A 26,745-nucleotide genomic window follows, 5' to 3' on the forward strand; every position below is an offset into this window, starting at 1 on the left:
TGCAGTGGCTTCTATGTCTATCCTCTAATATATGTTTTCCTATTTTTGTCACCCCAATACTCTCCTTTTCAAATTGCCCTAGTCTACAAAAAAACAAAGATTAGTTGCCTTTAAGTTTCCAGAAGGCTGCAGTGAAAGCAATGAAGAATCAGTTAATACATATACTCATCTGGAATCAGACACAGATATTTCTATGTGCTTGTGTTTGCATGTGTGGGATAGCTTGATTGTACAATATGAGTTTCTTAATGCAGAATGTTGATGCTGGCACAGTGTCCTGACTGAGGAACAGTGACTGGGGGATAGGGGAAGAAGTGTGTGTGGGACAGGGTCACTGAATAGTTGGGTGTGTTGATGTTCCTAGCAGTGGGGCAGTTATTGGGTGTGCTGGTGTTCCTTGAAGTGGGGTAGTGACCAGTACCTATTGGAAAGAGTAGGAGGGAAGTAACTAGTTCCTTCCATTCCTGAGATACTGTAATGGTGTGGCTTTCCTTTTGTATGATACTAGGTTGGATTATGCCTTAAAGGGCATATCAAGACGTGAACCAAAACTACAGATACGCCCAAGCTTCTAAACTCTAGCCAAAATGTGGTGCTTCAGGGTGAGGGAGGCCTTGATTAGACAATCCGCTTCTTGAAGTAGATTCCTGAATTTGGAGCACTTCTATTTTTCTTTCTTTTAAAAAAGTCTGCCTGCCTGGGGAAATGTTAGTGCAGTATGTCAGAGCCTGTGAAAAGTACTTCTAGTGTGTAAACCTCCAAGAATTCAGCCTGAATACAGATTTTCCTTTCTAGTCAGCCAGTTGCATGTGTAGTCATGCAAGTTGCAGAGTGTGAATTCAGTAATTGACTCAAGAACTTGACTCAGATGAGGAGTTGCACCTAATATTAAGTTGATATACTGACTGACACAGAATTACCACATCTAGGGCTGGGCTGGCAGCCTGCCACCAGTGTTCCAGTGGGTAATAGGTGTGATAGGGAACCTTCAGGCTGTTAATCCCTTGTCTGTGGCTCATGTGATCGGCGGGATTATGGTATTACTGTAAAATGAAAGATATACTTTATAAACGGTAGAAGGTGCAGAATGCTCATAAGAATTACTTTAAGATGAGAGTAATATAGCAGGTTTTTAGTCTTAATGGTTATAGGAAGAAGCATAAGAAGTTTCTGTTAAAGGGTTAGAAAGCAGACAAGAACTAATTGAGACTTCTGATACTTAAGGAAAATATATCTGCTCCAGACATCTCCTTGTCCCTCTTTCATAAACAATTAAGATGTGTCTGTGCTATAGGCTTGTTTAATTCCTTTCTCCACCAGAAACCCTGAGTCAGTTTGTAGTGGTTAAGAGCATCAGACTAAAAGCCAAGCTACAAATGACAAATTACGCAAGGACTGCAGGTGAAAGGAGTCGCAATGTTAGCCGGGAAGCTGAGTTTTAAAAGAGATCAGAAGGCTTTGTCAATTTCCCCTCTATACAGAGCCCTCAGAGGGTTTATTAATTTCCTCTTCACTTCCTAGAAAGGGAGGTGAAACTGACAGAGCCTTTGGGAGGCAAAAGAAAATTAACAAACCCTCTGAGGAGCAATCATCCAGGCTCTGTAGAGAGGGAAAATTGACAAAGTCTTCCAATCTCTTTTAAAACTCAGCTTCCTGGTTAACATTGCAGCTCCCTTCATGTGCAGTTCTCGTGTAATTTGTCATTTGTAGCTTGGCTCTAAACTCTGTGACGGCCATTTTCAAATCTTAGCGCACTATGAAATTTATATGGGAGACCTTGTTCCAGTGACAGTTTCTCTCTCCCTCTCTCCCCCCCTCTCTCAGCCTAACCTACCTCACAAGATTGTTGTCAGGATAAAACAAGGACGAGAGAACTATGTATACCACCCAAACCCCTTGAAGGAGGGGCAGGAGAAAAATGTGGTAGATAGGTCTTTGGGAAGCTTGCATTTTCCAACAGTTTTAGCACTGTCACAAAACTCTAATCTTTGGATTTGGATGGAGACAAGAGATGATGGTTAACCTGCTTTTAAAGTGCATTGTTTGACTTGTGAATGTCGCTTGGAGCAGTTCTAAGCAGGTCTACTTGAAAGTCAGTCCCATTTTATTCTGTGGAACTTACAGGAAAGTATTAGGATAGTAGCCTTAGTCTACCAATGTCTGTGAATTTTCTTCCTTTTTCACTATTTGAGTCCCTGATGAGATCAATAGCAGCAGATTAGCCAAAGCCTGCAATGGACAGGAGCATGTGCTGATTGTATCTACCTTTGACATGTAGTTGCAGTTTGCATTTGGCTTGGCAGTAGCCAGGCTAAGGGAGAGTGATGTGCCCCAGTGGGCTTGATGGCGAAGGGAAAATGTCAACCTGGCTTTCCTACACTCAAGCCAGCACTTGAATCCAGGACTCAGCAACATAGCTCCTGGTGCCAGATACGGCTCTTGAGAGATTGTCTGGTCCCCTCACTGGTGAGACTGGAGGAGCAACAGGGGTGTCACGGGAATGGCAGCTCTGGCAATTTATTTACCTCATTTAGACCCTGCCGTTCTCCCCAATGAGGACCCAAAGTGGCATATATCATTCTCCTCTCTTCCCTTTGATCTTCACATCTACTCTGTGAGGTGGGTTAAGCTGAGAGTGAATGACAGGCCCAAGGCTACCCAGCAGGCTTCCATGGTAGAGCAGGGATTCAAACCTGGATCTCCCAGATCCTAGTCTGACATTCTAACCACTGCACCACACGGGCTTGTTGTCTTTGGGGTTGAAACCTTCACCTATCTCTCCCCAGTCTTTAAGTGTATCTCCAGGGAAGGTAACTGTTGATCAGGAAGGTTGCTGGCTCTGTTTTCTTTTTAGTGCAAACTTGGTACCAGGCTCTGTCATTTTGCTTCTTGGGAAAAGTAGTCATATTAAGTGCTTATACCTATTTACCACAGGTTCTGTCTTAAGGGGATTAGTTTGGGTTCAGGTATTCCAGTACTCCTTTTATTACCCTTGTGTTCTCCATAGCTCAGGATCCAGCATGGTGTTACGGTTAGGATGTTGGATTAGGGTTGGGAAGGCTTGAATTCAGAGTGATTGAAATGTGAGATTAGAACATAGCCCTTAAAAACAGTGATAGGAAGGAGGGAGAATCTGAACTGAAGCCCTGGCATTAGGGCGGGGGTGACGTCTTCCCTTTCTTTTTGTGCTGTTTCCCATTAAAAATCCACTATCATCCCTCCTTTAAGACAAGCACAATACAGATACTTTTCTCTCCTTCCTTCTTGGAGCTTAAGGCACCTTGGGGGAGGAGACATTTCTGATCTGGGAATTGACACAGACAGGGCGGGGAAGAGAAGAGAAAATGCTTTCTCCTTCAGTGCTGCCCTCATGAGCCTTTCCCCACAGCTGCCTTTTAAATCTAAATTATATGTCTAGAGTTCCAGCCACAGAACTCCTGTGTGACAGGTATCTTGTCTGTAAGGTAAAGATGTTGTTTAATAAAGAGTTGCCCCACTGACTCAAGGAAGGCTAAAATCCCTGTGTGGTCACCAGTTAGTCTAGCTGAAGGGGGACTTTTCCTTTTTATTTCATTCCAACAATAATAGGGCTGATAAATTAGGTTGACCAATTTACCCTGCAGCAGACCTGCAAAACGTTTTTCTTTTTAATATAAATACTTGCTATGTGGATGGGTGGCCTGTGCTGCCTGAGACGAAGCTTTCTTTCTCTCTCGCACAGGAGGTAATACCTGTTTGGAGGGTCCCTGCTGCACATGTGCCTGATCTGAATCCAAAGAGAATTTCTTTTCCTACAGAACTATTATTTTATTCCTATGCAGACTTGTGCAGCATGAATCAGCCATAGTATTCATCAGTTTTCCTTTAGTCTCCTATCAGCCTTATTAATTAAACCCCCAAGACTTTATTCTTGACTTCATTTTCTATGCATACATTTTCTAATATCATGAAGTTTGTTTGTATAAGAAACATAACTTGGTGAACAGGTGAATCTCTTTCTAATACTTCCAGAGACATATATTGAGTGTGTTCAGGAATGTAGCATAAGAAATTGCCCTTGAGAGCCAGTTTGGTGTAGTGGTTAAGAGCAACGGAACTCTAATCTGGAGAACCGGGTTTGATTCCCCACTCCTCCACTTGAAGCCAGCTGGGTGACCTTGGGTCAGTCACAGCTCTTCCAGAGCACTTAGCCTCACCCACTTCACAGGGTGATTGTTGTGGGAATAATAACAACATACTTTGTAAACCGCTGAACCTTTTCAGTCTATTCAGGTTGATAGGAATTTTCCTGTGTCTTGGCAAGGGCTCAACATGTCTCATAAAAGTTCATATTGAAATAAATGTTATTTGTCTTTAAGTTGCCATTAGGCTTTTGTTTTGTTTTGCTACAACAGACCAACACGGCTACGTCTAGGTCACAGGCCAACCAGATGCCCTAATCGCTTAGCTGAAAAGCTTAGAAAGCCAGTTGTATGGACTTTTTGCTCATCACATTCAGAGTTGCGTCTCTTACCTAAGGTCCCAGAGAGTTAAGGCCATATGCCTAATTCACGTATATACTGATTATCCGTCCCCCAACTAATATGACTGTATCCCAGGGGTCATTTCGTAGAAAAAGAGCTGCAGGAACTCATTTGCGTAACTCATTAGCATATGTCACACCCCTTAATCGGGCTGAAACGGCCAGGATTTGGCTGCTGCGATGGGGGAGTGTCCCACCACCTGGCAGTGGCCCAATCAGGGCCCCAATCCAGGCCGAAACAGGCTCAAAATGGCCATTTTGGGCACATTTTGGCCTGGATCAGGCCCAAAATGGGCCAGATAGGGTCAGTGCTGGGCAGGGGAGGGGAGGGGTTCCCCGCCAGGCACTGACCCAATCCTGGCAGTTTTGGTCCTGATCCTGGCTGAAACAGGCCACAAATGGCCAAAAATGGCCATTTGGGCCCTGCTTGGGCCCAGATCAGGGCTGAGAGAGCCAGGACCAGGTCAGTGCCAGGCAGGGGAGGGTTCCCCCACCCGATTCCCCCACCCTGTTCTGGCCCTGATCTGAGCAGGAATGGGGCCAAAATGGCCATTTTGAGCCTGTTTCGGCCCAGAGCTGGGCTGAAATAGCCAGGACTGGGTTGGTGCTGGGAGGAGGGGGAGGCTTCCCCTGCCCGGCACTGACCCAATCCCTGCCGTTTCGGCCCCAATCCCAGCATAAAATGGCCAAAAGTGGCCATTTTGGGCCTTTCAGGCCCAGATCAGAGCCGAAATGGCCTGGATCGGGTTGGAGCCGGGAGGGGGAACCCTCCCCTGCCTGGCACTGACCTGGTCCGGTCTGTTTTGGCCCTGATACAGGCCCAAAATAGCCAAAAATGACTCTTTTGGGCCCTTTCGGTCCAGGATCGGGGCTGAAATGACTGGGGCCAGGGTGCTGCCAGGCAGTGGAGGCTTCCCCCGCCCAACACCGACCTGATCCGGGCCCATTCAGCCCGGATCCAGGCCAAAATGGGCCCAAAATGACCATTTTGGGCTTGTTTCAGCTCGGATCAGGGACGAAACAGCCGGGATCGGGTCGGTGCTGGGTGGGGGAAGGTTTCCCCACCCAGCACCAACCTGATCCAGGCCATTTTGGCCCAGATTCGGGCCCTTTTAGCCCCATTTGAGGCCTAAACAGCTCTGAAGTCAGGCGGGTGGGGCCACCTGACTTGGGGGAACTGCCAGAATGCCGTTCTGGTGCATTCCCCCTTGAAATGAGCCCTGCCGTATCCCCATTCTAATGTGTTGCACTTGGAGGGGCCAAGAGACACCCATTGTTTTCAGGCCACAGTGAATTAAAATGGCTGGCATCTCCCTCTGCTGTTTATTTTCTTTTTACTCTTGCTGTATGTATATTAGCAGAAAGATGTCCTCGGCCTAAGACTGGCATCTGCTTTAGTGACCATTGAGTCTTTGCAGAGTTTCTTACGTTTGGCTATGTTGTATGTAAACCACTATAACACTATTCTTTTTACTTTTTATTTTCCCAGAGCGGTTTGATCACCATTGCCCTTGGGTGGGTAACTGCGTGGGGAAGCGCAACTATCGATACTTCTATGCCTTCATCCTCTCTCTCTCCTTCCTGACAGCATTCATCTTTGCATGTGTCATCACCCATCTCACTCTACGTAAGTAGAGGTTTTCTGAAAAAGCTTTCTGGGCCAAAAGGGTGTCAGTAGGACACCGAATAAGCATACTGCAAAAACCAGTGTGTCTTGGAAAACTGTATTCCGTATACAATCTCAAGAGGAGGTTTTTTTGGAGACCTGGGCAGCCATGATAGGTAGAGCTGTAAAAAAATTGGGGAAAACTTAGCTAGGTTAGGGCTAGTGCAAAATTTGTCTTTTTTCTGTCGTCCTGAGTTCCAATCCTGGGTATGAGGAGGGGATCCTTGAGGCCTGTGTTGTCACTGTGTCATCAATACTATTTTGACTTTATGTTTTTGCTTAGCTCGAGAGAGGAACTTGATATTCTTCACTTTATGTTCTTTGCTTTGCAGGTTCCCAGGGAAGTGACTTCATCACTGCTTTGAAGGCAACACCAGCAAGATATCCTTTCAGTAACTTTTGGTTGTCCCTTTTCTCCCCCCCCCCCCCGATTTTTGGGCTGAAAAAAAGAGCTAATGAAAGTGCCTCTGAGAGAAATTCTCTGTGTGTCCCGTAGCAGGGAATAGCCAAACTCTTTTGGCCACTCATGCAGAGAAAGCAGATATTTGTCTTTGCAGGAACCGAAGAAGATCCCTGCTTTGGACTATACAGGGTTTCCCCCCCCCCCAAAGTTTTCTTTTCCTTTGGTAAAAACTTCAACCTGCTTGAGGCTTATGACTGATAACAAGAATTGCTCTGCATGTAGACCTATCCTAGGCCATCTCAAACGAGTGGCCTCAAACTTACCTAGACTCAAAAGCCAGCCTAACCTGGGGTAGTCTTCAGCCCTGCCATTCAGCATCGCTTAATTGGAGATCCCGGCTATTAAACTTGGGTTATTGCATGGGCTCCAATTAACTGATCATATCAGTTTCTGAGGTATGGCAAACTAAGGGAAAGGAGCTTTGTCCCTGGGAATATGGGAAGATGAGTTCTCCCGGATAACACTTCCAGGTCCTTCCTTGACTCTCCCTGCACTATATTGGAACTGGTGATCTGCTTTTTCTCAGTCTGGTCTATTTTTGGCCTCTCAGGGTTTCACACTTACTTAGTTGCCTCCAACTTGACAACCAATGAAGATGTGAGTATGGATTTTTTTTTTGCCTCTCCTTTCAGAGGTCCAAACAACCTAGTGCTTTAAACAGATACCTCATGCAAGCAAGAAGTTAAAATGTCTTCTTCCATTACAATACTGCAGTAATTGGATTTGATCTCTGGAGCAATGGCCATTTTAAGGTTCCAGTGTAGGGAACACAGGAAAGACAGGTTTTTGCAGTGAGATGGATGGTTAGGTCTTGACAGTACCTGTATAAATGAATATATGCATCTGTAACCAAAAGATTCTGACCTCCGGTTGGTGACTCCCAACCAATATGTTTCAACAGGGTCCCACCCAGTTAACATTGCAGTGGGCTTAGAAACAGAGTAACTCTGTTTAGGATTGCACTGCCAGTGTCTTAGTTGATTAATTACACAACTTTTAGTCAATAAATTTGTTTGAATGTACATATAAATAGACAGTTCAAAAGAAACAATGTCTTTATTTGTGTTCACATGTCTACCAGTGTTGCATCATTTTGCCTTGTAAAGGAGAGAACAGGTTTTACCTGTAATTAACAGTTTTTGCAAGTACCCACGTCAGACATCTTTCTCCTTTAAGAAGATTGCCCCTAGGCTATTGGAGCAATTTTTTCAAATATTTTAAATCAATTATTTTAACTGACCATTTAGCTGAATGTTGATCTTTATTCATCCTGACTTTACAAGAGTAAAATCTCCGCATTGCTTGTAAAGATTTATTTTTAAATAGGCATTTTAGTGACTTTTCTGTTGAAAGCACTCAAAGCAATTTAAAGTCAAAGGAACTAAAAACATTGAACAGCAGAACTCAATATGTAAAGTTTAAAGGAGGTTAAAATCTAAGAGCCAAAATAGCTGCTGTAACTAGTGGATATGAAACATTGTTAGTAACCACAGAAGGGTCTTGGAAACAGGGAAGTTTTAATCAGTTGTTGGAAGTTATATGATGAGGTTACCTTGCGGTGGTTTGGGGCAACTGTACAACAGAGACGGCTACCGCAATCATAGCAGTAGCTAGTAAATCCTTCCATTTTTTTCAGTATTAAATTGTCCAAATGAGTTTATACATCTGTCTCAACAGATAAATCAGAGCAACACTGGAAAAACAGCAAGGCCCTCATCACAGATTCTTGATTTGGTTACTGGTCTACAATTACATTCAGTAACAGCTCACAGCTAACTATGGTTTATGTCCAAATCTAAAAGTGTGAAAATACCTTGTTGAACCAAGGGGTGGTAGGCAAGTGAGCAATGAGAAGCCAGCCATGTGACGTAACAGAATACTTTTTAATGAGGAAGATTTGATCATGCCTGGTGTCTGTTGGCAACAGGGAAGATTATTCAAGAGAGGTGTGTGTCAAAGGAATCTTGCCAGAGTGCAGCCAAAGTTGGGAGAAGGAAGATGTTTTGTACAGCAAGAAGAAGCATTGACTCGGGAATTCCTGAGCCTCTTGCAAGTACAGCTGCCTAGTATTCCGTGGACTTTTTTTCCTCTGTAGAAGGTCTTCCACTGCTGAATTCTCATGCACTGTCATGATGAATGGGTTCTGTGCATAGATCATAGTACTCCAGAGTTACACAAATATGTCAGAGGCAGTTCTAAAACACTCACCTAGACTAGCTCAGCAAAGGATTCTCATTGACTCCTCTCTCCCATGGCCTTTTCTAACCAGTCGCTTTCTTTTGGGATTATAGCTCAAAGGGGCATGGTCCAGTAAGGGAAGCTCTGAATTTGCCAATCCCTACAGCCATAAAAGCATCCTCACCAACTGCTGTGCAGTGCTCTGCGGACCGTTCTATCCCAGGTAAGGTCTTCTGAATGAACGACACAGCTGGATGCTTGGTGTGTAATATTAAATCATGTTGGGGTAGGGAACGTGATACTGTATAGCAGCCATTCTCAGCGCTCTTGTTTGGAGGCAGAATCTGACTTCTGATAGGGGACAGCTGTTGCAGAAGCTGAAAAAGACATTGCTAACAAAATCTGCTTAACCACAAGTAGAGCAAGAATGAATTTTGAGGCTGAGGCAGGTGCTGCCTCTATTTTGCAACAGTTGTCTCCTGCTGTTGCTCTGTGCTGCTGTTGATGCTGGGCAAGCAAAAGAGGAACTGCTCTTAGGTAGCGGGCCCACCCCCAGAGCAAGGAATGGATGTGCCTGTGCCCCCCGAAGTGGGAGTTGGTTAGTGAAAGTGTCCTTGTGGCTTAAGGCCAGGGTTGGCTTCTTCTGCCCTAATTGGGAGATGCTGAAAGACGTATTGATAGCCCAGGATCTCAAACGACAGAGGTAGTGTGAAATAAGAGGGAAGAAAGCTAAGGTAGGGGACAGAAGGGGAAGCAAAACCAGAAGTGAAATCTTGAAAAATGCAGAGCTGACATGCGAAGGACTGAGGCCTGCAGTAAAAAATTCAAATCATTTTGACCCCACCACATAAAAAATATACCAAGTGACACCTGCAAAATCTGTTCCCTGAAGCAGCCAATTCCCTCTACATAATATAACAGAGCTGGTCCTTGTAACGTTTCCAGACAATCCTGCATGTCTGGACCACGCATAGGCCTTGTAAGTTTGCAAGTCTTATGTGTGAGCTGCCTGCTGCCTTCATATTTTGTGTAGACACAAGAGGGCAGAGTTGGACAAAGCTAGGGCTGATGCCAGTATTAACACTTATCATTTTATGGGAATCCATAAAAGCACGCAAGGAGAGAAGCTGCTGATGGGGCTATCCATCTAACATCCATCTGACATTTCTAGGGATGATCCTTTAAGCAGGCTTTGGGATCCTAAAAAAGTTGCTCAGAAAATTACTCTATTTTAGCTGTATTTTCCCCTCCATGCATAGAATTGCTCAGTAATGTGATTGCAGGAGAGCCAAATGCGTATCTGAATTGGACTTGAGCCCTATTATCAAACATCGTTTGCCTCTTAGGAGTGTAAGAGCCGAGCTACACTTGGTTCTGTGACTGAATCTGTAATGGGAATATGCTGTCATTATCTGATGGAAATTTGGACCATTTACAACTCCGGATGTAGTTTAGAAGTTGCTGTAGTGAGAACTTCAGATCTACCACTGAAAGTAATAAGTGAACCATGTTTAGCTTGGACTGTTCCCCCGATACTGAGAGGATGGAAGAACTTTACCTGCTGGTATTACCATTGCTGACTTGCTCTGTGACATGCACTGAACAGTGTGGGCTGCTTTATGTTAAATGCTTGCCGTGGAACATCTCTTGGCCACACGAAGCTGCCTTCTGCTGAGCCAGACTCTTGGTCCTTCAGTGTCAGTCTTGTCTGTTCTGACTGGCAGCAGCTCTCCAAGGTCTCAGGCCAAAGTCTTCATATGCCACCTGATCCTTTGAAGTAGAGGTGCTAAGGATTGAATCTGGAACTTCCTGCGTGCAAAGCAGGAGCTCTACTACTGAATCACAGCCCCTTGTACATTTCTGTCAGTTTTGTTCCACGTTGACTGTCTTTAACGCATGGCTACAGAACAGAGAATGTCCCTGTTGTGTGTCTGTCAACATACTGCTCCTCATCTGTCACCATGCGTGACAGGGTGAAAAAGAGAGGGTTTGCTTGTTGCTTTAGTTCATTGTTTGGTTTGTTAATTACCATTCTAACCCCCTTCTTGTATCCTCTCCTCCCCCCTCCCCACTTTGCTAGCTTAATAGACAGAAGAGGATTTATCGAGGCAGATGCTGGGACCCCGTCTACTCCTAAGAGCGAAATCCCTTCCTTTGGAACAAAATCTGATGCCAGCATGGTATGATCCATCCCTTAGCAGTGGTGCCACATAGTCCTGTGCCTGTGCCTACTTCCAGCTGGTGCCTCTCTTCCATTTACATTTCTTGAGTCCCACGCAAGGCAGCTTTGTGGGGTGGAGCTTCCAGCACCCCTTCTCAAACCATACGCCATCATTTCTTGCATTTATATATATATATATTTGTAATTTGGTTTGGATTTTTAATACAGTGGGACTTACCTGGACATTGTGGACTGCTGCAGTTAAGCCTCTAAACGGACATTGCTGGCACATATAGGGAAAGGGGTTGGTGCTGTTCTGAGCAGAGAGCACCGTGGGTTGGGCGAAGCCAGCTTCTTGAGAACCGTCCATTCTCTGAAAGCCTGCTCCAGTAACTTGCAGAGCTGTGTTCTCAGATTGGATGAGTGGGACATAGTCATTTGCATGTGGAGCTGGTGTCGGGGAGTAGGGGAGCAATGGTACCACCTCCTGAACTGCACTTCAGGTCAATTTTTATAATTTCTCATACATGGAGGTGGCCGTCCTAAAGCTAGTCTGTTGTTCTGCGTAAGCACTGCGAAGAACACTTGGTGCTTGGTTGTTTGAGTTGTAAAGAAGAGTGAGGCCCTCTTTAAGGATGTGGCACTCCCTCCCGTAGCAGCAAGGGCGGCTTGCAGCTCTCCTGTCTCCCACTAGTGGAGGGAAGAAAACTGCCAAGAGGATTCCTAAGAATGATCATGTGAAGAGAAGCAGGTCTGCTGCAGATCATGTTTGCTCACTGTGAGGATTGATCCAGAGTAGGCCTTGTTTGTTTCAGATCAGTCAGGGCTCTGGCAACAGAGGGAACACAGCTGGGTGAGGTTATCCGGTTAATCATTAGAAGAAAACTAAGCAAAGCAATTTATAATTCTTAAATGATGTGGATGGGAGATCATTACCTTGTGCATACAGATAGCCAAGAGACCACCTTTTGTAGGGGAGGAGAGCTGTTGACCAAAGGGTTTATTTGAGGAGGAATCTAGGAAACACCCCTCCTGACGCAGATAGGCCATCCGGAAATGAATGTATCTTCTCTAGGAAGTGGAGCCTGTGACCTGGCTTCATCAAGTATTGCCTGAAGAGGTAGGGGTCCTCTTTCTTACCACTGAAATGCCTCTTGCTGTGCCTCCCATCCTGTTGTGTGAGCCCTTATGTATAGTGGAAGGTTGTTAAGAAATACTTGAAATGTGTTTATTAAAGCTGCTGGATATTTTTGCACATATTTTGTAGACTTTTCTAAGAATTTTTTAAAAATATGTTGTTGTAGATAAATAGATTTCTTAAGGGATAATTTTTTTATACACAGCATTGTATATACACAGCATTGGAATTTATGTATCAAATAATTGCATGCACAGAGATCAGTAAGCCAGCATTCTCTGGCCTTTGGCAGCTCTTAGGGAAAGATGAGAATCTCCTGGAGCAAGCATGGGGCAAGCATCTCCTTTGCTGTGTCCTTCTTAGCCAGAAGAAACAGGGTTTGTAGGCAGACAGGATAGGACCTTGATCTTAGTAGGACAGATCAAACAGATGTGCAGGTAATTCTCTGCCCGGAGCATCAGAAAGGTCTGAGTTAGTGGGCTACTTAAAAAACGAGAACAAAACCTCGGTTGTTAAGGTCATATTGCAGGAAGCTGATTTTCCTTCTCTCTCTTTGCTGCTGTGCTTCTGGCCAGTCAATATATTCATCATCAGCTTTTAGTAGCTCCACCTCCTTCACTCAGATATTCTTAGATAAGTCATTGGTAGAGCCAGCCATGGAGTAAGGAGCAGCTGCATTCTCAGCCCCATTGAAAGGGGGTCATCACAGTTCCCTGCTTCTGTTTTGGGAAGCATCAACTGATCTGTGGGTTTTCCCCATGCCTAAGGGACTGCAAGTGATGTTAATGGAGGGACTGAATCTGAAACCTATGTTGAACCTATTCCCTGAGCTGCTCCTGCAGGAGATCAAAGGCTCATATCTACCATGTCATTTCATGATCATAATTTTATTTGGTTTTAAAATTTGTGTTGTTATTATTAGTGTTTCCAGGGTGCTCTGTCTGTTTGCTTCACAAATCAGGATTGTTAAATTGAGGCTGGAAAAGGGAGATTCATTCACCCCTTTTCTACTTAAATTTGTATGAGCAACCGGCAGTAGCTGAGGATTTTGATGAGGTCTCAAGATTGGCACAGCACAGAATACAGTCGCTTTTAGCAGTCAGACTTTGTGGCTGGAACACATTAATACTCAGCCATGTTTGTAATGCAGAAGTTTTGTGTTTTGTCCCGATTGGCAGAATTTGTCTTATTTGTAGAACAGTAGGTTTGGGTAATAAAGTTTTTTATTAAAAAAATCAACCAGTCCCATTTTTCAGAGAGACCTCCGTGTATCGCTCATTGATGTGAGTGAATCTGCTGGTCTTAAGTTTCATGATCTGCAAGACACGCCCCTCCCCCCCATGCCATGGGATAACACTGGTGCAAAGGCAGCCCTGGTATGTGTGGGACAGGTGCTTGTATTCTATGCCTCTTAAGCACGTTCCAAGACTGAAGGTGGAGGAAGGATGTCCCTCCATGATGGGCTCAGGCTGAGACTGCAAGAACCCTTTCCCCTTAAAAGGTGCAGAAGCCGTGGTGGCTCAATTCTGGCATCCCACCTGGTGAGCTTGAACTCATTACCAAGCTGGCAGTTTGATCAAGCGGAGTGGGAAACCATTTTAAGCTTTTGTGCTCTAGCAGCCGTGTGGCACTTCAGTAATCTTCCTTGTAGAACAAAGAATCTTCCCCCTTCTGCTACTGTTTTCACATTTCATGACCAGCTGTTGTTTCCAGAACATCCCTTTTAATCATTTCATTAATGATGGTGCCTTTCCAAAGGTAGCCTTGCCAGAAAAATGGTTTTGCCTGTGTGATGGGCCAGTTAAGCCTCTGTGGCTGTTGGAACTACCTGCTGAAAAGAACACAGTTTTACTGTCAGATGGGCACTCAGTTTCATTTGAAGTGGGGGACATAATACTCTTCTCCCCCCAATACAATTTTCCAGGAGCAATCAGGAAGTCCGGGGGCGGGGGAGGGGGAGAGTTCCTGGAGACTAAGCTACTAGTAATTCTATTCCAGATCACCTTATTTCCTATGGATTAGATTAGACTTGTATGCTTACTGGAGAAGAAAGTGGCTCTTGTGAGAGTACTTGGGGCCATCCCCCAGTGCATCAACGTGTTATTCATAAAGCTTGGGTGGGGAGGGGGTAGGGAGGGGGGTAGTATGAAAGACTGTATCAGTGTTACATTTGTGACAGGAAACACACTTATGATGATTAACACAGCCCTTTGTTGTTTACGTTGTAATAAAGATTTTTATTTTTTAAAGAGTTAATTGCTTTGGGTTTTATGTTTTGCATTTCTTTATGCTAGTGGTAAGAGGTTGGTTATTTGGGGGTGGGCTTTAGGCAGTTGGAGGGACATCTGCCCATTTGGACTGTTGCCTAGATGCCGCTATAGAGCTTGCTCTAGGGTTGGGAATATAACGCAGGGGTGCCTGTGCTACCTGAACACAAGTGATTTTACAGCTCAGACTTTTAAAATGGCCATAATTTTTAAAACTGATCTCTCCCTGCCCTTAAAAATGCATTTTAATGATGGTGGAGAGCCTCCTTTACACCTCTCATTCTGCTTCCCAACCCTGAGGTTGCCACAGAGCGTAATCTCTGGTGTCTTCTCCAGGAGGATGCCTGCCAGGACTTTGCCATATCTTGCACTGCCTGATGGGATAGCCCCTCCCCACAGGATGGGTTAGCACTGCTCTCTGAGGGTTAGCTGGTAAGAACACTCTTTTCTTCTCGCCCTCATCCAGTCAGTCATTTCATTCTCACCACATAGTTGCTTCAAGCCTGGGGTCCATTCCCACCTCCCCTTTCAGTCCGTGTCGCTTTCGTTTGGTGTGTCCCTAACCAACCATCTCATTGATCTTGTGACAGGAAGGTTACTTGTTGCCTTGAGAGGCAGCTGGGCTGAATTGGGGGGGGGTGGCTTTTCTTCACATGGGTCACGAGCAGAGAAGATATTTATAGTGCCTTCCAATGTCTCACTTAGCCCATGGCAGAGAGGTGGCAAGGCTCCCTGTGATGTTAAGACCACCTTTATATACGGCATTTGTTTTTCAGTGTTGTGGTACCACTGTCTGATTCTTCCCTCATGTTGAACGTTGAGTCCTAATCTGGCCAGAAGAGGTGGGAAGCAGCATTACAGCTTTTGATGGGTCTGTCTATGTGACAGTGGGAGCACATGGTCAAGATGCCACCCGAGGTAGCATGAAGGAAATCAGACAGAAATCTTTTAGTAATCTCTCAGCTGTGCAAACTGAGTTATAAACTAGTGGCAGAACAAAAGCATTGGACTGGGTGAAATGTCAGGTGCATGTCTGCAGTTTGACAGTTTGTGTGATAAGATGATGCTGATGAATTGGGGGCATGGAAGAAGCTGGTGCACAGGGCCATCATCTTTAAAAATAAAATACATCTCTCTGCATTTCAACCCATAATGGTCGTAAAAACACAGGACACACCAGTAGAAGATAGTGCTTAGCATGTACTGGGGAGTACTGAAAAGTTCTTCATGTTCTCCAGGTAATTTTTCTAACAAAGCTGTAAGGGAGGCCAGTATTGGCTGTAAGGGAGGCCAGGAGAGGTCCTGGCAGAGGAGAGGCTTACCTGTGAGTTCATGGCTCAGGCAAGATTCAAACCATTCACAACTTGGCCCTTGCGCCACACAGGCTCTCAAGATGAGGTTTCAGTTGACATGCAGGGTGCCCATACCCAAGACCCTAACGTGCTACGTTGGCTGTGCCACAGCTGACAACACCCCCCACCCTGCGCACAATTTGTTGCCATCTCCATTTTGCCAAAATGAGCCTCCATCCTTTATCATACGTGTATGTATTGTTGGTAAGTAATTATCAAAGTACTTTGATGAAAACAACATTTCTGCATTAGATGCTGAATGGACAGCCTTAAAAATAATTTTATTTATTCTAGTCATTGAAAACAATTTATATTCCTCCTTTCTACCCCAATAGGCTTCCCAAGGTGATAAACATCCAAACATGACATCATTAAAACGGTATATACAAAATAATCCAATAAAAACATTATAAACACATATAATGCCAAAACCATAGAGAAAGGACAATAATAGTCATTGGCAATGTGCCAAACAAAACAAAAAAGACCACCTGTTGATGAAAGACAACAATAGAGAGAGAGAGATGAATTTCCCTGGGGAAGGAGTTTCAAAGTTTTGGCATCACAACTGAAAAGGCCCTTTTGGCAGTTGTCATCTGTCTAGCCTGAGATGCCAGGGGCACTCAAAGCAGGGCCTTTGAAGATGACTGGGGTGGACGAGGAGGTTCATATGGGAGAAGGTGGTCCTTAAGGTATGCTGGCCCAAAGCCATACAGGACTTTAAGGGTCAATACCAACATCATGAATGGAGCCCAGAAGCAAATTGGCGTAGATGGAACGAGACCCACTCCAATCAACATTCTGGCCCTAGCATTCTGTAGCAAGCATAGCTTCAGGGCTGTGTTTCAAGGGCAACTTCTCATAGAGAACATTACAGTTGTCTAACCAAGATGTTATCAGGATATACATCACAGCATGGAAAGGAATGAGGTGAGATTGGCTGGATCTGACCTATTATTTATCTTGGAATGGACTAAAAATCTTAATGTTCTGGAAAAAGAAGCACTGGGCAGCCCAGCACACTCCCCTTCAGGGAACCATGTTGAACATCAGTGTTGGTGTGGCTGGAATTGTTCTTGCCTCCTGGAGGACATGTTGGAGTTGCTACCCGATGCAAGCACTGGTTTTCCTTTGGACTGGTCTGTGTGTTCTTCTTGATAGAGGAAGCACATGTTACCACAGCCACCTCTGCAACTCTTCTCCGTTAGTGGAACTAGAGTGCCCTAATAGTTCTAATAGCTCTTAATTTCTACTTGCCTTTATTGATGCTTGTTCTCAGCAGGAACAAGCAAAAGGAAATAATCAGCGAGGATTCTACTTGCTAATGATGCTATTGATAAGCAGTAGTGATAGCTTTCTCATTTGCTGAAGAGTTACTCAGGGCAAAGCCAGGGCAGGGTAAACACTTGGTTGGGCTATCTATAATTATTGCATGGGGGTGGGGGGGGCGAGATTAATATGTTTCGTAAGAGTTAGGATGCCGCTTTTCTACATCTTTCCTCCTCAAAGAAGGCAATGTGCAAAACTGACTTTTGCTGTATTCTTCAGGGGCCTGAAACTGCTCAGCTTATGTTAATTGTTGCAATGTGCACAGCACTGTAAGATGGTGTCATCTTAAACCATATTCTTAAAGCCTTGTGCAATTTGGCATTGCAGAAAGTTAGCTGAGTGCATTGTGTACTGGATTAGAGGGATCTGTTTGTCCCATGTTGCCACTGCCTCTTATTAGGTAAAGGTCCCCTGTGCAAACACCAAGTCATTACTCACCCATGGGGGGACGTCACAACACGACATTTTCTTGGCAGACTTTTTACGGGGTGGTTTGCCATTGCCTTCTCCAGTCATCTACACTTTACCCCCAGGAAACTGGGTACTCATTTTACCAAACTCAGAAGGTTGGAAGGCTTAGTGAACCTTGAGCCGGCTACCTGAACCCAGCTTCCACTGGGATCAAACTCAGGTCGTGAGCAGAGCTTGGGCTGCAGTACTGCAGCTTACCACTCTGCGCCATGGGGCTCATCGCCGCCTCTTATTAGCTGTCTGTTTATAGCCTTTCTTTCTCCCCAGAGGGGACCCTAAAGCAGCTGACAGTACAAAAATTAGAAATACTTTAGAAATATTTTTTTTAAAAAAACAGGACAAGCAGGAGAAGAGAGAGGAAGACCAAATGTAGAGCCCTTCCCCGTAACAGATCTTTGGAACTCTTAATTTTTCCAGGATAGGACCCTCAAGGTAGCAGCCAGACGACAAGAGACTAGCTTGTGCCTCTGGAAATGCTATGCTTGTAACAGAGAAGAAACAAACTCAGCCAGATCTTATTCTGCTGCTCCTAGCTGGCTAGCAGGCCTTCTGTGCATCTTCCCCATCCTTGGTTGAAGATCCAAATTTAACTTTGGAACCTGTTTTAGGTTCCTCGCAGCAGAAACCGATGTATCTAAAGCCGGATGCGGAGGGAGTCTTAGGATTAGAGGGCCTGAAAAGCAACTGGTTGCACCAAGCTTCTGCCCATATCTTTCAAAATAGGCATCACAAAAAATGTGTCCTCGTCCGTCTCTTTTTGCGTTGCCCATCTGACAGTCTGAAATACTTTTTCCCTTGCTGCCTGTTAGGAGATACCAGTGGGTAAAAATTGTACATTTCCTCTTTTTAAAATATTTAAGAAACCAGAAGGCAACATCAGTCCCATGTCTACCGAGAGAATCTTACTGGAGCAAAGTACAAGCGAGTCTTTTCTTGAATGATAGTTCCCTCAACCTTCTCTCAAAAAGATGTCCCATACCTTTCACAAGCTAGGTTATGCAAGAAAATTCAAACCCTGGAAAAGTAATCAGTAGCTTTATATCTTACTCCAGTAAAATTATCTTGGCAATAGAAGGTGTCCTAATCCTGTTTCTTATGCAGTCCAGTAATTTGTTACAAAAGGAGATAATAGGATTGTTTTGAATTCCTCTGTGATGTTCTGACGTACCTGATGCTTCCCCTCTCCCTAGCATTCCACCTCATCACAGCCCTCATAATGAATAATACTTGGAAGAACAGCACTTCTTCCAGATGTACTCAAATTTGCATGTTGACTGTTCCTTCTTCCTCTTTAGCTTGCCTGCAGGTGCTCCAACTGTGATTTCTTTCTGTCTCTGGTGTCTCCTTAACTAATCCTCTTTTCTCTTCTTCCTTTCCTGCCCTCCACCCCGCATTACTTGAAAATCCAGTGTGTCCGGGGCACTAAAGAGCTTTTGAGGACCCTCTGCGCCTCGTGGCAAAACCCAAGGCGATCCCAAGAGGCCCTGGCCAATCTCTGAAAAATACAGCCATTGCCACCACCTGTGCCTCTATCCTCCAGGGCTATCTAATTTTTCTATTGCTGCGTCTCTTCACCTTTTCACCACAAGGGTAGAGAGAGGCCACCATGCACAAGGGGAAAAAGCTGTTCCAAACCCTCAGCGCCTGGAGTTAAGAGGCTTCTGCTGCCTGTAGGGTTTGAAGCTTAAAGCCATACAAACCACCTGCTGTGAGTGCAATAACAGGAGTTTATCGGCTCCTGTATCTGGGAAAATGGACTCCAGCATCTAAGCACATCAAGGCCGGGGAGAGGATTCTTATATCTAGCCTTATTCTGCTGCAAAGATGTCTCAAAACTCTGAAGCTCTTGGGAGATGTTTCTAGTTAACTATGCTAGTCTAGGACTGTATCCTTTTTCTGTTCTCTTCCCCACCGCGTCCACTCGTGCTGTCAAGATTCGGTGTGTCTGTGGGCATGGTAAGGCAGCATTTGCACTAGTGCTCAGCGTGTTCCCACTTAGTGCACTTTGTCAAAGTTGGCATTTTTTTTAAGTACCGTGTGATGAACTAGGATTGGGAGTTAATACCCAGGGCTTTGTGTGTGTGTGCTCGCTACACTTCCATAGGAGCATAGCAAGGAAGAAACGCAGAACGTGGTAATGGGTGGAGAATTCAGCTTCCTAGGAATGAATGTTTTACATGGCAAGTTTCTCGTTCTTATAAAGATGGAATAGAAAGGGTGTGCACAATGCCTGGTGAAAACTGGGAAGCCCGAATGGTTGGCAGACTTAAAATTTCAGTGATTCCATTCCAGATGGAAGTTGAGTGCCCTGAAATAGTCCTCTGGCAAAATTGGAATTATGCAAAATGGTAAATGTGAAATAAATGGTGAAAGAGGCTCAATTTACATGGTTCTGATTTGCAGATTTTAGATTTTCTTAGTGCAAAATGTGTGGACTCTTTTTTTTTTAAAAAAAGCACAGTGTACGTTGATTACTGTACACATTGAATACTGTACCACACCCTACCCTGGGATGTTGGAGCCAGATCAAATCAGTGTGCAGCTGCAGATGGCAAAGCAAGATTTGTGCAAAGATCACAGCAAAAGAACCATCCACAAGCTGCGTTTACAGAGTAGAACAAGGGAAGATGTACACTCTCTGGCTCATTTGTATATGTTGGAAGCTTGTCCCTTTCAGCATTTAACCTGTTAAAAAAGGTCTGTTTATAGGACTGCTTTAGATTTTCTCCCCTTCCCTCTAAAACAGTATTTTGTAGTGAGTATCTAATGGTTCCTATACAGAACTCTGCCCTTGCTGTTTCGACTGAAAACGATGTTTCAGGGAGAGGGCCAAGGAGCAGAACAGAGAAGAAGGAAGTTGCCAGAAGGCTGTACACATAGAACCAAACCACATCCCACTGGCCCTCTTAAGTGTTTGTTTGGTAAGATTTGAAATCCATTAATGCCTTTCACTTTTGTAACAATAAAAATCCTCCTGTCCTATGCATGCTTGTCTGGTTTCTGTGTGCTTACCTCTGCCTGTGGCTGTTCTTTCCCTGTTGCCCTGTTGGAGTGTAAAATAGGGTGCAATGTAATATATAGGTGGTGTGCGTTTGTGTGGCGCACACTGTGATCCTGCAAACTGTACTGTATGACTGCAGCCTGCCTGGAAGCATAGAATTTCTGGCGCTTGATGTGCTTTGCACAGAGCTCCTATAAATTTCAAAAAGGGTTACTGCTGGAGCTGAGGAACTCTTACTTCTATGACCTTGCGTCCTTCCCAGACTTGGAGAACCACTGAGCTGCAAGCATGTGATAAGAAGTCGTGCGACTCCAGAATCACGTAACTGTGAGTGGGAAAACCAGTATTAGGGCCTCACCACGACTGAGGGCAGCAGAACAAGAGAGGTGGGATAGGAAATGCAAAGTGAGCACTGGAGGGGGGTAGCACAGTGAAGAATAAGCCAAGGGACAAAGCCACGTTCATTGCTGATTGGCCTTGTCTTGCTAACCTGCCGACACTGTCTCTCTCTGTGTGCATGCAGAGAGCCTGGAGGCCAAGAGTGTGGAGAGCCAGTTAAACATGAAAGTCAATAGGTGCTTTGCTATTGGAGAGGAATGGACTTGCCTGGCCTTTCCCTGTATACACCCAGTATCCAACCTGGTTGCAACCAGCACTTGAACCCCCATTTTTAGACCGTGTTGCAGAAGCTTATCAAAGCAGTAATAGCAAAGAAGTTTTTGTGAAAGGCCCTTTCCCACCATGGCTGATCTTCCATCTCCAGAGAGCCGGTTTGGTGTAGTGGTTAAGAGCGCCGGACTCTAATCTGGAGAACCGGGTTTAATTCCCCACTCCTCCACTTGAAGCCAGCTGGGTGACCTTGGGTCAGTCACAGCTTCTAGGAGCTCTCTCAGCCCCACCCACCTCACAGGGTGTTTTGTTGTGGGAATAATAATAACATAGTATGTAAACCGCTCTGAATGGGTGTTAAGTCATCCTGACAGGCGGTATATAAATCAAATGTTGTTATACAACATCTGGGGAGCATGTGGTGTGTGTCACAAGTCACACTTGGTTCAGGGAGGGCAAGGATGAGGCCATGGCCCACGTGGACAGTGAAGACATGCTGAAGACATGTGATAGGATCCCTTGCAATGTGCAGAAGTTCTTCACCAGATAAGTCAAATGTGGAAAGGTTGCCCTGAATGCAGGAAACTTGGAAACATCTAGGCCCCAAAATCCAGGCCTTCTTCGTTCTTCTGCTGTGTAACATAGGCTTGAATTTAGGTAACCTTGATGTATCATTGGCTTGATGAATCATTTTGGATATTTTTGAGGGCAGAGTGAATGCTCTACCCTGAAATATTTTAGATAAGTAAGTAGCAGGGCCTTTGCGATAGATGAGTTTGGGATTTTTTTAGAATGTAGCTATGAAATCTCCACCCAGCTGCTTTGCATTCCAGCCGGTCTTGCTGAATGGGAATGTGAGCCTTCCCTCATTATTATTTAAACAGCTGTTGTACGTGATGCTTTATAAGCCAAAAAATACCGCTTACAGTTCAAAGTGTGATCGTGGGAAGACAACAGGACTGGGAAAGGTGAGGGTTATGAAAGAGGGATGTGAGAAACTGCAATTTGTGTAAATAAGGAAACCTTTCCTCTTTCACCGTCATTGATACTATGAAATTTGCAAGCTATTTTTACAAATCAGTTCTCAAGCAGCATACAAAATAAGTAAAAGATGGAAGCAAAATGCAAGTTGATGTCAGAGTACTGCTAAACAAAACAGCTGCAGAATAACAGCAAAAAAGAGCAGACGGAGAATGAAACTTAATTGGAAGCCCAGTGAAGCATACAATATTTTCACGACCATGCTTTGTGAAACATCTGCAAAGATGGAACCAAGCAGCTTTCTTGAGAGAAGATATTCCAGCACCCAGGGTAACCACTGAAAAGGTCTTGCCGTGGCTGAAAGTGTGAACTGAGGAATGTCCTGTTTAAATCAGGTGTTGACCGTGAAATCAGTGGGAGGGCATAGGTGAGCCCTGGCTCTTAGCCTCAGCCCTGCATCTACCATACAGTATTGTCTAATATTATAGAGTTGTAACTAAGGATTAGTGAATAACCCAAGTGATGCTTTGAACACAAACAGCTACTTAAAAACTAAGTTAAAACAGCACTCCAGTATCACCTTAAAGACTAGCAACATAAGCTTTTGTGAGTCAGATGTCGTTCCATCAGATGCACTTGAAGCCAGTGTGGTGTAATGGTCATAGTGTCAGACTAGGACCTGGGAGTTTGAATCCCCATTCTTTCAGAGCAGCTTGCTGGGTGACCTTGGGCCAGTCATACACACTCAGCCTAACCTACCTCACAGGGTTGTTGTGAGGATGAAATAGAGGAGAGGAGAACATTATAAGCTGATTTGGGTACCAGTTGGGGAGAAAGGTGGAGAATAAATGAAGTAAATAAATAATGAAATAAAGTGCGCTCTAACTCACGAAAGCTAATGCTGGATTTTTTTTTAATTAATCTGTGCAATGCTGCTGCGCTTCTGTTTAATTGTGCCACACATGGTTTGCAACATGGTTACCCCTCTGGAATTATAAATACTAAGTATTTTCTGAAATTGTTTGCCATGCTAGATGTAACTTCTGTGTTCAAAGGTAATACACCAGATGCTTGGTGTGTGTGTGTGTGTGGGGGACACGGATGATAAAGGAAAGGGCAGCCCAAAGCGCATCTGCCTTGACACTTTTGAAAAAAGAGTGTTAGACTAGCACAACTGATCCAGCACAGGTCTCCTTGTGTGGGCTAAATGTTTCTTGGTGGTGTGGTCACAAGCTCTGTATTTGTCGTGAAAAGACAGCAGAGCATATAATTAAGCATACTGTGATTCTCTGCTCAGATATAAGACACTCCCTTGGGAACAGGAATCTGAAGAGGCTGCTGCTGATGTTCTGGATGTATACAGAAAACTTGATGGCTGTGCTGACTGCCAAGGAATTCTTTTGATTTGTCTTTTCACTTTACAAGTTTAAGTGAGTGGCCTCCATGGCTGGATGCAAAGACTTGAAAACAAGTGATCCCCTATTGAAGGAAAATAGAAAAGAGTCCAGTAGCACCTTTAAGACTAACCAACTTTACTGTAGCATAAGCTTTCGAGAACCACAGTTCTCTTCAGATGCATCTGACGAGAACTGTGGTTCTCAAAAGCTTATGCTACAGTAAAGTTGGTTAGTCTTAAAGTTGCTACTGGACTCTTTTCTATTTTGCTACTGCAGACTAACACGGCTGACTCCTCTGGACCTATTGAAGGACTTTTGCTCCTTTTCTGTCCCAGCTTCCTTCTGATTGTCATCTTCTAGTTCCTCTGCTTAAGGAGGCCTGCTTGGCAGCTGGGAGAGCCCATTCCTTCTCTATAATGGCTCCTGACTTGCGGAGCAGGCTCCCTAAGAGGTGAGAAGAGTGCCATCTTTTTGGGAAGTGCTGTACGACAATTTTATTTATGAGGACGTTTAATGGAGTTTAAGCTGTAGGCTTTTTTCAGGGTGGGGGATGTGGGGTGTAATTTTATGGTGCATGGGAATTGTAAGCTGCCTTGAGCCACAAGAGAAGTGGCTACGTGTACTGCACCTGTATTCAGTTTGATCTCAGCTGCGGCAATCAGTATCTTGGCTTTCATTTTTTAAAAACGTTTCTAGCCCTCATGGCTCATACAGAAAGGAAAGTGGGTGAGGTAATGTCTGGAGCAACCTCTGAAGGGTGGCTGATTAAGATGTCCAGTCACTGGTGCCACACGTTGTTGCATTTCGTAGTATGACTAGTTAGAAACGAAACAGCCGACTTAGCTGTAGAAGGAGCTCTTGTGATTTGCATGATTTATACACATTCAGCTTTTCTCAACATTTTCTATTCTGTTCCTCTAGCACAGGATAGCACTCTGGAAAGAACAGAGAGGTGTTGCACTAAATGAGCAGAGTAATGTTAACATATAATATGTGGGCTCCACCTAGCTCGAAGCTTTCTGTGCTCCTAACTCTGGTACCCAGGTGCTTTTCTGTTCCTACCATTGCAGACAACTGGCATCCCTCTTTCATAGGGTGTCGTCATGGGCACATGAACATACACAGCTGCCTTCTGCCTTGCCATTAGATGGACAAGACCAGGCTAAGGCAACAGAAGTTTGGGATCTGAAATAAGTCCTTGGGATGGATTAGGAAACAGTCAAATAACAACGGAGAAGCCGGTAGGGTTGTTTGGGAAAGGCTTTGCTAAAAAGCAGGATGAACAACAGAGAGACATTTAATTGAAGGGAGTGGCTCTCTGGGATCTCAGGTGAAGAGAAGCTAATATCTAAGGTCCCTTATTAACTAGAGATGCCAGGGACTGAACCTGTAGACCTCCATGCCAGGCGCATACGTGTGCACACTGCTAGAGCTTGGAGAAGTTGCATCCCTCATAATTCGTTAAACCACCACTGCAACACTTTAGTGATTGTAAAAACTTTTGATCCATGAAAAGATGTGGCTCATCTATCAACCCCCCCCCCCCAAAACACATTTAGTACAAGTTCTAACAAAAACTGCATGCGGCTGTTGCCATGTACACATGGAGTACACAAGTTGGGTCAGGGTGCCCCACCCTGCATCAGAGTAGGTAATACAATCGCACATGAATCACGGGCTTGCCTCCATTTCTGAACATACAGTGCCCAGTTAAAATCAGGACCGTGGTGCATGTGAATAAGGGCTTTCAGCCTACACCCACCCACTCCCATGCCATTTTTCCCCATCTGCAACAGTCCCAATGAAGTGCTATTTGGGAGAAACTATTCAGGGCCAGGAGAAGGCTGAAGCCCCTTTTCCAAGTGCATCACAGGCCTGATTCCTCCTTGCACATGCAGGGATTGAGGCAAACCCTTAGCTCATGTGGGATTGTGCTAAAATCTGACCCAGATTCAACTTGTGTGCTTTATAATGTGTGAAAAGGAGCACCCTACCTTTAGAAGTGAGAATGCCTGTGCTAAAACAGACACAGATGCACCATTTTTAAAAGGAGGCTTTTAAAAGGACAATTCTTTTATTCATTAGGACATTTATGCAGATTAAATCCATTATTTCATTGACAAAAAACATGTATGATTAGTTGGCTAAGGTTTCTGTAACTGGGCAACATTCCTGCTCGTATAATTTCTGCGCCTCCTTTTTTTAAAAAAGTGAAATACTCAAGTCCCTATATAATCAGACAACAAAGACATAATAGGTGCCTGTGACATGCAGCAGAACAACTGTTCACACCCCTTTCCTACTGTCAGTAGCTTTGCTCGTGGGGAAAAGAATTCAGAAGTTACTGGGGGAAATGCCCCATCCCTGAAGCAGAAGTTGTTCCTTGAGAAGTGTCTGGATGTGTGTGCATGCGCTCGCACACTCTATGAACCTGGAATGCCCAAGCTGGCCCCTGAGGAGCCAGGTGGGACCTGACCAAACTGGAATCAAGTAGCGGGGGGGGGGGGGGAAGGTTTCTCTTAGTCTCACTATTACGGAAACGAGTAAGAAATACTTTTTAAGTTGTAAGGAAACCGTTCACACTGGAATGTCTTTTTTTCAGAGATGTGCAGGGCTTTTTTTCAGGGGGAACTTGGTGGAATGGAGTTCTGGCACCTCTTGAAAATGGTCACATGGCCGGTGGCCCCGCCCCCTGATCTCCACACAGAGGGGAGTTTAGATTGCAATCTAGAGGGCAATCTAAACTCCCCTCTGTCTGGAGATCAGGGGGCGGGGCCACCGGCCATACAACCATTTTCACCAAGGGTGATTTAAACTTTTAAAAACTACCCCCTTGTTCTAGCTGTCCCAAAGTGACGTCATTGTGCGGTCCTGAGTTCCACCACTGAGTTCTACCACCTCTTTTCCCAGAAAAAAAGCCCTGGAGATGTGTATAAAGTGTGTGCACTTTTGTCTTCAATGCTATTCTTGAGAATATTATGAAACTTTGACCCATTTGTGAATGGGAATATTGATTAGAGATCCGGGTTCAAATTCTTGCTCTGCCATGTAGTTTGCTTAGTGTCCATGGGCCAGATGGTCCTCCATCTAAGCCTAGCTTACCTCATAAGCTTGTTGTGAGGACAGAATTAGGAAGGGAAGCCACATATGCTGCCTTGAGCTTGGAAGAAGGATAGAATGAAAATGTGATATATCTCTGATCCTCAAAGG

The 26,745-nt window shown here is 44.6% G+C and overlaps 1 protein-coding gene across 3 annotated transcripts in view; it reads left to right on the forward strand.

Moving 5' to 3' along the window:
• ZDHHC18 (zinc finger DHHC-type palmitoyltransferase 18) overlaps nt 1–20,520 on the forward strand; it is a 36,107-nt gene extending 15,587 nt beyond the window's left edge. Inside the window, exons 4-9 of one of the 3 annotated variants that reach the window (XM_054999831.1) lie at nt 6,012–6,149; nt 6,521–6,569; nt 7,146–7,248; nt 8,943–9,052; nt 10,910–11,009; nt 20,329–20,520. In XM_054999831.1, coding sequence (XP_054855806.1) covers nt 6,012–6,149; nt 6,521–6,569; nt 7,146–7,248; nt 8,943–9,052; nt 10,910–11,009; nt 20,329–20,427 — 599 coding nt within the window. In that variant the 3' untranslated portion in view covers nt 20,428–20,520. Of the gene's footprint in view, nt 1–6,011; nt 6,150–6,520; nt 6,570–7,145; nt 7,249–8,942; nt 9,053–10,909; nt 14,339–18,956 lie in introns of those variants that run through there. The other 2 variants (XM_054999832.1, XM_054999833.1) reach the window with 2 other exon arrangements.
• Nucleotides 20,521–26,745: the final 6,225 nt, after the last annotated feature.

The sequence above is a fragment of the Eublepharis macularius genome, chromosome 15 (assembly GCF_028583425.1).
Source record: "Eublepharis macularius isolate TG4126 chromosome 15, MPM_Emac_v1.0, whole genome shotgun sequence".
Lineage (NCBI taxonomy): Eukaryota > Metazoa > Chordata > Lepidosauria > Squamata > Eublepharidae > Eublepharis > Eublepharis macularius.